General features: G+C 45.5%; 1 protein-coding gene across 2 annotated transcripts in view; it reads left to right on the forward strand.

Annotated features, from left to right (window-relative positions):
• Nucleotides 1–365: 365 nt before the first annotated feature.
• LOC126253590 (cuticle protein 63-like) overlaps nucleotides 366–13241 on the forward strand; it is a 64446-nt gene continuing 51570 nt past the window's right edge. Inside the window, exons 1-2 of one of the 2 annotated variants that reach the window (XM_049955025.1) lie at nucleotides 366–398; nucleotides 8198–8425. In XM_049955025.1, the coding sequence (XP_049810982.1) occupies nucleotides 384–398; nucleotides 8198–8425 (243 nt within the window). In that variant the 5' untranslated portion in view covers nucleotides 366–383. The remainder of the gene's footprint in view (nucleotides 399–8197; nucleotides 8426–13241) is intronic. The other variant, XM_049955024.1, reaches the window with a different exon arrangement.

Genomic DNA, 13241 nt, shown 5'->3' on the forward strand with positions numbered 1-13241 from the left:
GTTATAAGGCGCTACGCCTCAAGCGATGCCATAGGCGTCATGGACGACTGTGCTTGTGCTGTGGAACTGCCTGAACAGCACATTTTACTGCAAATGTTTACTCATAAAATTTGTGTACTCACGTACTCTGTAATTTTTAACGCACCATGCTAAATAGCCACAGATTATAAGCTTAAGAGTAACGGAAGCCCGTAGGAATGTTGCGAGCGCCCCTGGCGGGTTGTGACGGGGGGACGGCGGCGTGCTGGTGACGGGGCGGCCGTTCGCACAGTGGAAGGCCACGGGCAGCCCCTGTCGCACTTTCACGGCGCCCGCGTCGTATATAAGGACGTGGCCGCCGGTGTCACGGTACAGTTCATAGCAGCTCCAACATCAGCCCCGCCATGAAGGTCCTGCTGGTGAGTATCCACCATATTCGCCGGAAGGGTTGCATAGCCACTAGCGCGTTCCGTTCCGGAATGGTCAATGCTTCACGACCAGTGACTAAGAGCGAGTTAGATCCTGTAGCCCAAAAAATAACTCTAGTACGTACATTCACGAATTTATACAGGGTGTTACAAAACTGTACGGCCAAAATTTCAGGAAACATTCCTCACACACAGTATGTACTGTACTTCCTCGATTCACTGCCAATTGGCCCAATTGAAGGAAGGTAATGTTGACTTCGGTGCTTGTGTCGACATGCGACTCATTGCTCTACAGTACTAGCATCAAGCACATCAGTACGTAGCATCAACAGGTTAGTGTTCGTCACGAACGTGGTTTTACAGTCAGTGCAATGTTTACAAATGCGGAGTTGGCAGATGCCCATTTGATGTATGAATTAGCATGGGGCAATAGCCGTGGCGCGGTACGTTTGTATCGAGACAGATTTCCAGAACGAAGGTGTCCTGACAGGAAGACGTTCGAAGCAATTGATCGGCGTCTTAGGGAGCACGGAACATTCCAGCCTATGACTCGCGACTGGGGAAGACCTAGATCGACGAGGACACCTGCAATGGACGAGGCAATTCTTCGTGCAGTTGACGATAGCCCTAATGTCATCGTCAGAGATGTTGCTGCTGTACAAGGTAACGTTAACCACGTCACTGTATGGAGAGTGCTACGAGAGAACCAGTTGTTTCCGTACCATGTACAGCGTGTGCAGGCACTATCAGCAGCTGATTGGCCTCCACGGGTACACTTCTACGACTGGTTGATCCAACAATGTGTCAATCCTCATTTCAGTGCAAATGTTCTCTTTACGGATGAGGCTTCATTCCAACGTGATCAAATTGTAAATATTCACAATCAACATGTGTGGGCTGACGAGAATCCGCACGCAGTTGTGCAATCACGTCATCAACACAGATTTTCTGTGAACGTTTGGGCAGGCATTGTTGGTGATGTCTTGATTGGGCCCCACGTTCTTCCACCTACGCTCAATGGAACACATTATTATGATTTCATACGGGATACTCTACCTGTGCTGCTAGAACACGTGCCTTTACAAGTAAGACACAACATGCGCGATGGAGCTCCTGCACATTTCAGTCGAAGTGTTCGTACGCTTCTCAACAACAGATTCGGTGACCGATGGATTGGTAGAGGCGGACCAATTCCATGGCCTCCACGCTCTGCTGACCTCAACCCTCTTGACTTTCATTTATGGGGGCATTTGAAAGCTCTTGTCTACGCAACCCCGGTACCAAATGTAGAGACTCTTCGTGCTCGTATTGTGGACGGCTGTGATACAATACGCCATTCTCCAGGGCTGCATCAGCGCATCAAGGATTCCATGCGACGGACGGTGGATGCATGTATCCTCGCTAACAGAGGACATTTAGAACATTTCCTGTAACAAAGTGTTTGAAGTCACGGTGGTACGTTCTGTTGCTGTGTGTTTCCATTCCATGATTAATGTGATTTGAAGAGAAGTAATAAAATGAGCTCTAACATGGAAAGTACCCGTTTCCGGACACATGTCCACATAACATATTTTCGTTCTTTGTGTGTGAGGAATGTTTCGTGAAAGTTTGGCCGTACCTTTTTGTAACACCCTGTACAAGGTCTGATAGTAATATATTTATCAGCAGTGAATCCGAATACAGCACAGATCGAACACAAAATTCCCTGGCTCAGTTTTTCTGAAAATCTCAGCACGTAGTGGCATTCAGTAGTTAAATCGTTCTGGAATGACAATCTAGCAACATATAACTTCCAATCTTCGTACATCGATAGTTGAAATGGAGGACAGTGGGACGTCAGCTGGTATAAATTTATATTAAAAATGAAGAAAATTCCTCCAGCTGTATTTGAGATGTCGATTTTATTTTGGGAACTACTTTCAACATTGAAACAAAGTCATCTTCAGGCCCATACACTTGTTGACGTCAACTGCGTGCGGCTGCTACTAGAAGCCAGTGGTGAGATACGGACGTGCTCCGTGTGGAAGGTTAGTCACGCAGTTGACGTCAACGAGTGTGTGGGCCTGAAGATGACGTTTTCACAACGTTGAAACTAGTTGCCAAAATAAAATCGACACCTTAAATACAGCTGGAGGAACTTTCTTCATTTTTGATATAAATATAACTTCCAAGGTGCAACTGCAATGACTCTGTCCCATGGAAGTAACCTGTGTTTCCGAATTACCTCGGAGAGAATTCGAGGTTTAGTTTCGTATCCTTAAGTGACATATTGCTTTTCACGAAATCTTCCAAAACGTTGCTTACTTCAGGTGCATATCTGTAATTCTAGAAGCACCTTCTACACTTGTTTCGCCACTCAGTGCGTCCTGACACTTGTCATTAGCCGACCAGTGAGAGAACTGCATTGCTTTCATCACGGGCTGAGTTCTCACAGATTTTTTTTTCAGCGATTTGGCCACATACCTAAGTCGTACTTCACCAAATGGATTATCGACACTGTCGGACGGGAATGGTTTTGAGGCTATCCTTATAAAGTTTTCGTCCCTTTGTAAAAATAATCTGAGTAAGAATTCCTAAAATATTCTACATCAACCATCATCTCTTGGTAGAGCGTGTCCTGCTGTCTTGTAGCTTCGATACCTTCGTGCCCGACAGACATGTGTACGGTGTTACCCTGTAATGGAATTTGTGCTGGTTACTACACTCCGGACATAATCACTAGATCACAAGATTTCACTGATTTAGTACCACATATATGCAAAATGTTTTTCTCTGCTACCATGCAAAACATTGCTAGTAAGAGATATCCAACATAGCTCAAACTTTGATCCAAAAGAAACAACAGTTTCTAAGTTACTCTTTATAGAAAGTTGCAGAAGAAGTGGGCAACACGTCAACTTCACAACCATACACGGAAACCGTCATTGCCGAAGAGAAAATATATGTTTGTTCCCAGAATGATGGTTCAAATGGTTAAAATGGCTCTGAGCACTAAGGGACTTAACATTTATGGTCATCAGTCCCCTATAACTTAGAAATACTTAAACCTAACTAACCTAAGGACGTCACACAACACCCAGTCATCACGAGGCAGAGAAAATCCCTGACCCCGCCGGGAATCGAACCCGGGAACCCGGGCGTGGGAAGCGAGAACGCTACCGCACGACCACGAGCTGCGGACCCCCCAGAATGAGATTTTCACTCTGCAGCGGAGTGTGCGCTGTTTGTTGCTAATGGTGCAAAGGCATAATCTGTAAGCTGTTTGTCGTCAGCCGCTTGTAGAAATGTGGAACATGTTCTATGCTTACGTATTACGAAGTCCTTGGCAAACGACAGTTTCCTCTATAAAATTAAACATCGATTCCGCATACAGAGATCTTGCGAAACTCGCCTCGCTCTACATCTACATCTGCATCTACATGGATACTCTGCAAATCACATTTATGTGCCTGGCCGAGGGTTCATGGAACCACCTTGACAATTCTCTATTATTCCAATCTCGTATAGCGCGCGGAAATAATGAACACCTATATCTTTCCGTACGAGCTCTGGTTTCCCTTATTTTATCGTGGTTATCGTTCCTCCCTATGTAGATCGGTGTCAACAAAATATTTTCGCATTCGGAGGAGAAAGTTGGTGACTCGAATTTCGTGAGAACATTGCGTCGCAACGAAAAACGCCTTTCTTTTAATGATGTCCAGCTCAAATCCTGTATCATTTCTGTGACACTCTCTGCCATATTTCGCGATAATACAAACGTGCTGCCCTTCTTTGAACTTTTTCTATGTACTTCGTCAGTCCTATGTGGTAAGGATCCCAAACCACGCAGCAGCATTCGAAAAGAGGACGGACAAGCGTAGTGTAGGCAGTCTCCTTAGTAGGTCTGTTACATTTTCTAAGTGTCCTGTCAATAAAACGCAGTTTTTGGTTAGCCTTTCCCACAACATTTTCTATGTGTTCCTTCCAATTTAAGTTGTTCGTGATTGTAATACCTAGGTATTTAGCTGAATTTACGGCTATTAGATTAGACTGATCTATCGTGTAACGGAAGTTTATCGAGTTCTGTTCGTCCATAAGATCAGTGCGCCATAGACGTCACTAAAGCGTTGAACGTATAGGTTGATTTCAGAAAGGCGTTTGAGACAGTTCCATATTGTCGTGAAGGGACACAATACAAGCTTACCGAGTATCGCGACAAACTGGATACTGGATTCTGAACCTCCTTGCGGATTCAGCTAAACACTACGTTCGTAACAGAAAAACGTCGACACTTCTAAAAGTAATTTCAAGAGGACCCCAATATAAGTGTGATAAGACGGTTATTGTTTTACGAATCAAGTGGTTACCGTCGGAAGCTGCATAACGTTGTTCCCAGATGATGCAACTATCTAAGAAGGTAGCAACGCCAGAAGACTGCAGCGAATTGCAGGAAGACGTGTAGAGGATCGGTGATTGGGTTACAGACTGGCAGTAGACACTGAACGTAAATAAATGTGACGTATTCGACATAAATATGCGAACAAATCGGCCACTGTTCTATTACACTGTTGACGACAAAATACTGGAAACAGGAACTACTGTAATACACTTACGAGTAACCATCCAGAGCGACCTGAAGTGAAATGACTACATAGAAGTTACTGTAGGAAACTCACGTGCCGGGCTTAGATCTTTGAAAGAATCTTAAAGAGGTAAAATTTATCCACGAAAGAAATGACTTACGAAATTCTTGCTCGGTCGATTGGGATCCACGAAAGATGGGGTCCCCGCAACGAACTTGTGACCTGACATTTGTGACGAATGCTCTTCTCCGTGCAGGACACACGGGGAACGAATATGTCAGTCAACAGGTACCCACTAAAGTTGCACATCGAAGAATTATTAAATTCGTCTGAAACACCTACTTGTTCCCTGCCAGAGACGGCTGCTAGAACTCATAAGACCTGCGGTGTCGCGAGCTGCGATGTACGTGCCACGTTCTTTCTCTTCGGCGTCGGACCGATTCTTGAGTACTGCTCATCAGTCTAGGGCGCTTACAATGTAGAACCTATAGAAGAGATAGGAACGATGCATCCAGTAGCGGCATTTCGTCATGGGTTCGAATAGTCGGCGAGAGAGCGTTACGAAAATGTTCAAAGAACTCTAGTTTCAAATATTACAAGAGATACTTACTGTTTCCCCGATGTTTCCTATTAAAATTCCTAGTACGTCCCGGGAGGAGTTAGACAACAAACTACTTCCTTCCATATATGCCCTGTGAAATGAACGTAAGAAGAAAATTGGAGACGATAGAGTCAATATGATGTTTACCAACAATTGTTCTTCCCACAAGCAGTTCGCGAAAAGGAAAGGGAGGGAGGGGAAATGTGGTAGTTCCAAAGGTATCCTCCGCGACACAATGTAACCTGGCTGGTGTAGTATAGTTGTAGACGTCACTTTATGGAACATTACTCCAAAGGTATGAGTGTGTAAATATTGGTTATCTGCATTGCTTAGTATTGGGCATCTGGTATTGTCCAACACAATTTCTAATAAAGACCAATAGTGCAGTTGCGCAGTATTTTGACAGTTATTTTAGTTTGGATACACTTTTAGCTTGTTTAGGTCCGGAGAAAGCGTATGTATGAAGAAATTACAATGACAGTTCTATGCTTTTATTCCGATTTAAAAAATTTTTTTATTTTTAGACATGGCCGGTTATGGACAAACGGAATTTTCAGATGGCAGCCACTAATGGATGCAAGCGTACACAAATAAGTTAGAATGTAAAGCGCTAAAATATCTGAAAATACGGAGTGAAACGCCGTATGGCAGGAGGCTTTTTAATAATGCAGCCCAGAAACAGTGTCACGTTTGAGAATGCACGTAAATTAATTGCCAAAAAGCATTTTATACACATCATGTAGATACAAAGTGGCGGAGAGATACCTATCTGTACTTATGTTTGATCCAAAAATAGCATCATCCATATTCACATCTCTTTGTAGTCTAGATACCTCGAGATGACTGGGTGTTTGTGTTGTCCTCATTTCATCATCATTCATGTGGCGAGATTGGGCTGAGCAAAGGTTGGGAATTTGTATGGGCGCTGATAACCGGGCAGTTGAGCGCCCCAGAAAACAAAACATCATGATCACAACATCTAGAGCATAGAGTTTTGCAACAGATAGCCACGCCGCTCCATAGCTATATAACATAATGCTAACTAATTGGTAAGTCAGTTCGAGAGAGAAGACAGTGGACTAAAGAAATTGAAGGTAGATTTCAAATGAACTTTTTTTTCTAAGCAATATACATTTATTAACCTAATACAGCTAATTACAGTTTTCTGTCTAACCGTTAGTAGTTACCACTTGGAAACGGACGTGGAGTCTTCAACTAAGAGCTTATAGAGTTTGAACTGCTTCACGCAGCTGGAATGTTGAAATATCTTTATAATATATTTGCATATAGCATAGGCCAGTGTCTCATAGACCATTTTACTTTATTAGTATTTCAACATGAATGTTTCCACTGCTGAATGTAAAATAGCTGGGATGAGTAGCATTCTATGACGCAGTCCCACCGTATATGATACTGAAATTGAAGATCAACAAAGATAACAAAGAACATCACTAAGGAAAGAATCATTTGAAAGTTATCAGAGAGAATCAATGTGTTGGACTGGTATTCAAGGAGTCTTCAGCAAATGAAGTTCATCTGTCAATATTTTGTAATCTTAAATTATGAGGAGGTGCGTCTCGTTGTAAGACAACAGCGAGGAAACAATGTAAACTACATCTGAAAGCTATGATGGCCGTATTCAGTAACTGTACAGTGATAACATGTGTTAGTCAGTGTTTTTCTATTGCTACTTCAATTTCTTTATAACACCAATGCTGATCAACTCACCAGGTAGACCCTCTTGAATAACTCTACTAGTGAAACTTCCTGGCAGATTAAAAATGTGTGCCGGGACGAGACTCGAACTCGGGACCTTTGCCTTTCGCGGGCAAGTGCTCTACCAACTGAGATACCCAAGCGCGACTCACGCCCCGTCCTCACAGCTTTACTTCTGCCAGTACCTCGTCTCCTTTCTTTCAGAAGTGCTGGTTCTGCAAGGTTCGCAGGAGAGCTTCTGTAAAGCTTGGAAGGTAGGAGACGAGATACTGGCAGACGTAAAGCTGTGAGGACGGGGCGTGAGTCGTGCTTGGGTAATACAGTTGGTAGAGCACTTGCCCGCGAAAGGCAAAGGTCCCGAGTTCGAGTCTCGGCCCAGCATACAGTTTTAATCTGCCAGGAAGTTTCATATCAGCGCACACTCCGCTGCAGAGTGAAAATCTCATTCTGGAAACTCTACTAGTGTCTGAGAGTCAGCAGCGGCAGAAGAAGAGGAAAAGAAGAAGAAGATAATGAGGAAGGAAATTAATTAGAATATCAAAAATTATTGAAGAAGAATATACTATTATTCCCTATCAATGTAACCATAACGAATTTTGTGATCTGCCCATCATATTTTTAGTACATGGGGCACAATTGCAGTGCGTTATTGGTTCGGCACACTATGTGCTTTAACATGTCAGTTAGTTTAGAAAGTATGATCTGAAGATGGTTCTCAACAACTGAAACTGGTTGTCTAACTTCTTCTTTTTGTAGTAAGGCCAGGTAAATTTGTAGGGCACTATTACGCACCACACATCTCCGTAACTGATTCTTTCAAGTTTTACAAACAAATAAGTACATAATGTCAAAAAACACTGAAAGAGCAAGGACCAAGTCAAAACGAATGAAGCACACTGGACTGTCTTCAGGTCCTGCTCGTCGCCGTCGTCGCTGTGGCCGTGGCCAGGCCCGGCTACCTGGGCGCCGCCCACGGCGTGATCGCCGCCGCCCCCGCCTTGGTGGCCGCGCCCCACGCCGTCGTCGCCGCCCCCGCAGTCCACCCGGGCTACGCCGCCTACGGCCCGGCGCACATCGCCGTCGGCCCCGGCGGCTACGTGCAGGACACACACGACGTGGCCGCCGCCCGCGCCGCCCACCTGACCGCCGTCGCCCAGACGCAGGCGCGCGACGCCCACATCAACGGGGCCGCCGCCCATGCCGCTGCCGCCGCCCACGCTGCCGCCGCCGCCCACGCCGCCCCCGCCATCCTCGCCCACGCCGCGCCCGCTGTCGTCGCCGCTCCAGTGCTGGCCGGCGCCCACGGGCTGCTGGGAGTGCACGGACTCGGCCTGGCTCATGGCTACCACGGTTAGACGCGTCCCAGCAGCTGCTGTGTCATCGATTTCATCCCCATAATGACGAAGAACGTGTGCACGTCAGACGAAATCACCCCCTAGTTGATCATTATACGTCGTTGTAAATTGTAAATAAATATATATTTTTGCATTTTACGTTGACTTGTCTGATTCTATATCTCACTATGCAACCTAAGCTTTTTGCTTCTTTTCTAGTATTAAACCCATCATAAAGGTTCCTCTATTATCCTAATTTGGGGAACGTATTTTTTTAACTTTCTAGCTGGATGTGCTTCCCGTCGACAAAGTGCAGTCACGAGCACCATCTGTCTGTGAAATCCGTGAACTTTATTATTCTGCTTGTTATCGCATTTTAACTGCTTGTGCCGACCGAAGTGGCCGTGCGGTTAAAGGCGCTGCAGTCTGGAACCGCAAGACCGCTACGGTCGCAGGTTCGAATCCTGCCTCGGGCATGGATGTTTGTGATGTCCTTAGGTTAGTTAGGTTTAACTAGTTCTAAGTTCTAGGGGACTAATGACCTCAGCAGTTGAGTCCCATAGTGCTCAGAGCCATTTGAACCATTTTTTAACTGCTTGTCTATCGTATTTTGCAAGACGGAGCTGGGGACTAGCATAGCAAATGCTCAGTGATTTGGAAATCCCTCTAAAACCTGACTGGCTGGTGTACCAGACATACGTGAGAATCCGATTGTTGTCTGGGCCAGCTGCCTGGCTCGCAAGTTAACCTGTAGGAGGACGTCACGGCCAGTCAAGTAGCTACAGCTTTCCATGTGATGGCTACATTTTCCTCTACAAGTGATTAATCATTTGCTGAAAGGGCAAACGAATTTTCGGTTAGGAAAGTTTTCTCCGAATTTTCCACTCCAGACCACAGTAATACCACTCTTAATGAGGATGGTTGGTCTGAACTCTCTTATATTGAGCAGACTGACAATGTTACTACTTTTCAAAAACTCCAGACTTGTGTCCTTTTAACAAATTGTAGACAAATAACAGAAATATAAATCAAAAGAATATTTTATTTGCTTTTTAATGCTTGTACATGACTCCATTTTTTATTATGTTTGGAAAGGTAACTATAAAGAAAACGAGTGTAACAAGTTTATCTTAGTCCTCTAACGCGGTATTTTCTCACACCAAAGCGTCCTTCAGAATGTCCGCAAACAATCTGCTGCAGCTACACTGCTGCAAATGGAAAAAAGAACACATTGACACCGGTGTGTCAGACCCACCATACTTGCTCCGGACACTGCGAGAGGGATGTACAAGCAATGATCACACGCACGGCACAGCGGACACACCAGGAACCGCGGTGTTGGCCGTCGAATGGCGCTAGCTGCGCAGCATTTGTGCACCGCCGCCGTCAGTGTCAGCCAGTTTGCCGTGGCATACGGAGCTCCATCGCAGTCTTTAACACTGGTAGCATGCCGCGACAGCGTGGACGTGAACCGTATGTGCAGTTGACGGACTTTGAGCGAGGGCGTATAGTGGTCATGCGGGAGGCCGGGTGGACGTACCGCCGAATTGCTCAACACGTGGGGCGTGAGGTCTCCACAGTACATCGATGTTGTCGCCAGTGGTCGGCGGAAGGTGCACGTGCCCGTCGACCTGGGACCGGACCGCAGCGACGCACGGATGCACGCCAAGACCGTAGGATCCTACGCAGTGCCGTAGGGGACCGCACCGCCACATCCCAGCAAATTAGGGACACTGTTGCTCCTGGGGTATCGGCGAGGACCATTCGCAACCGTCTCCATGAAGCTGGGCTACGGTCCCGCACACCGTTAGGCCGTCTTCCGCTCACGCCCCAACATCGTGCAGCCCGCCTCCAGTGGTGTCGCGACAGGCGTGAATGGAGGGACGAATGGGGACGTGTCGTCTTCAGCGATGAGAGTCGCTTCTGCCTTGGTGCCAATGATGGTCGTATGCGTGTGTGGCGCCGTGCAGGTGAGCGCCACAAATGGCATGGCAAGCCGTTCCACAGGACTACATCCAGCATCTCTACGATCGTCTCCATGGGAGAATAGCAGCCTGCATTGCTGCGAAAGGTGGATATACACTGTACTAGTGCCGACATTGTGCATGCTCTGTTGCCTGTGTCTATGTGCCTGTGGTTCTGTCAGCGTGATCATGTGATGTATCTGACCCCAGGAATGTGTCAATAAAGTTTCCCCTTCCTGGGACAATGAATTCACGGTGTTCTTATTTCAATTTCCAGGAGTGTATTTTGCACTTATTGAATGATTATTTGAAGGTTCTCCATGGTTTGCTTCTTTATGGGAAATTTGCTAGGATAGCATACGTTTCTAGGTAGTTCACTTTGCTGGCTTAAGTCTAATGTGAAAGGTATGTTTGATCACACCATTGATGAATGACAAATGCACAATATAGCTATGGTTGCTGGAATGATAAATGAAGTGATGCTGTGAATTTACGCAGCAGTCCTCTTGTAGAACTGATTTAACTTAACCGACAAAAATACCAATGAATATATCGAGTATAGATTTAACTGTCAGGAAGTCGTTTCTGAAAGTATTTGTATGGGGTGTAGCCATGTATGGAAGTGAAACGTAGACGATAAATGGTTTAGACAAGAAGAGAATAGAAGCTTTCGAAATGTGATGCTACAGATGAATGCTGAAGATTAGATGGGTAGTGACATAACTAATGAGGAGGTACTGAATAGAAGTGGGGAGAAGAGAAATTTGTGGCACAACTTGACTAGAAGAAGGGATCGGTTGGTAGGACATATTCTGAGGCATCAAGGGATCACCAGTTTAGTATTGGAGGTCAGCGTGGAGGGTAAAAATCGTAAAGGGAGACCAAGAGAGGAATACACTAAACAGATTCAGAAGGATGTACTACGAGATGAAGAGGCTTGCACAGGATAGAGTAGCATGGAGAGCTGCATCAAACCAGTCTCAGGACTGAAGACCACAACAACAACAACAACAACAATGAAATTGCCCACATTCACCAACAATTATCGTGGTATCAACATTCTTTGCAGAATATTTATTACAAGATAGTCATCTCAGTATTGCTTACATTTATTATATTCATCTAATGGCTTCGGGGGTCTGATATTTTTTTCCCTCCAAGTACACAGTCAGCGTCATAACAGTAAAAGCTGTACACAATAACGCAGGATTTACTATACGTTGTTGTGCTATGAACTAACAGTGGACAGGATTGTCAACTACACTGATGCGCCACAGAAAGTAGTATAGGCATACGTATTCAAATACAGAGATATGCAAACAGGTCCTGCGGTCGGCAACGCCTATGTAAGGGAACAAGGGTTCGGCGCAGTTGTTAGATCGGTTACTGCTGCTACAGTGGCAGGTCATCAAGATTTAAGTGAGTTCGAAGGTGATGTTATAGTCGGCGCATGAGCGACAGTAGGTAGCAATGTGGTAGGGATTTTCCCGTACGACCATTTCACGAGTGTACCGTGAATATCAGGAATCAGGTAAAATATCAAATCTCCGACATCGATGTGGCGGGAAAAAGATACTGGAAGAACGGGACCAACGACGACTGAAGAGAAAAGTTCAACGTGACAGAAATGCTACCCTTCAGCAAATTGTTGCAAGTGTTAATGCTGGGCCATCAACAAGTGACAGCGTGCAATCTTTCAACGAAACATCATCGATATAGCCTTTCCGAGCCGAAGGCTCCCTCGTGTTCCCTTGATGACGGCACGACACAGAGCTTTACGCCTAAACTGAGCCCTTCAACACCGACTTTGGACTGTCGATGACTGGAAACATGTTGCCTGGTCGGACGAGTCTCGTTTCAAATTGCATCGAGCGTTTGGACGTGTACCGGTATGGAGACAAGCTCATGTAACCATGGACCCTGTATGTCACCAGGGAACTGTTGAAACTGGTGGAGGCTCCATAAGGGTGAGGAGCGTGTGCATTTGGACTGGTATGGGACCTCTGATACGTCTAGATACGACTCTGGCAGGTGACACGTAGGTAAGCATCCTGTCTGATCATCTGCATCCATTCACGTCCATTGTGCATTCCGACGGACTTGAGTAATTGCAGCAGGACAAGGCGACACCCCAAAAGTCCAGAATTACTACAGAGTGGGTCCAGGAACACACTTCTGAGTTTGAACACTATCGCTGGCCACCATACTCCCCAAACATGTACATTACTGAGCATATCTGGGATGCCTTGCAACGTGCTGCTCGGAAGAGATCTACATCCCCTCGTACTCTTACGGATTTATGGACAGCCCTGCTGGATTCATGGTGTCAGTTCCCTCCAGCAATACTTCAGACATTAGTCGAGTCCATACGACGTCGTGTTGCGGCACTTCAGCGTGCTCGCTGGGCCCCTACACGATATTAAGCAGGTGTACCAGTTTCCTTGGCTCTTCAGTGTATAATGCAGTGTTGTGCTCTGCACTAACAGGCGCCAAAATACATTTTCAAATCAATAACAGGTTAAGACTGAGTATTTCGTTGAAATGGCAGATGTCCCGTACATTTGTCGTTTTAACAAAATACGAAAGGAAATAACAGCAATTTAAACTTACTTGCAGTAATAATAATGCTGTCCTTTAGACGTAGAATGTTAGGCCTA

This window comes from Schistocerca nitens, chromosome 4 (assembly GCF_023898315.1).
Source record: "Schistocerca nitens isolate TAMUIC-IGC-003100 chromosome 4, iqSchNite1.1, whole genome shotgun sequence".
Lineage (NCBI taxonomy): Eukaryota > Metazoa > Arthropoda > Insecta > Orthoptera > Acrididae > Schistocerca > Schistocerca nitens.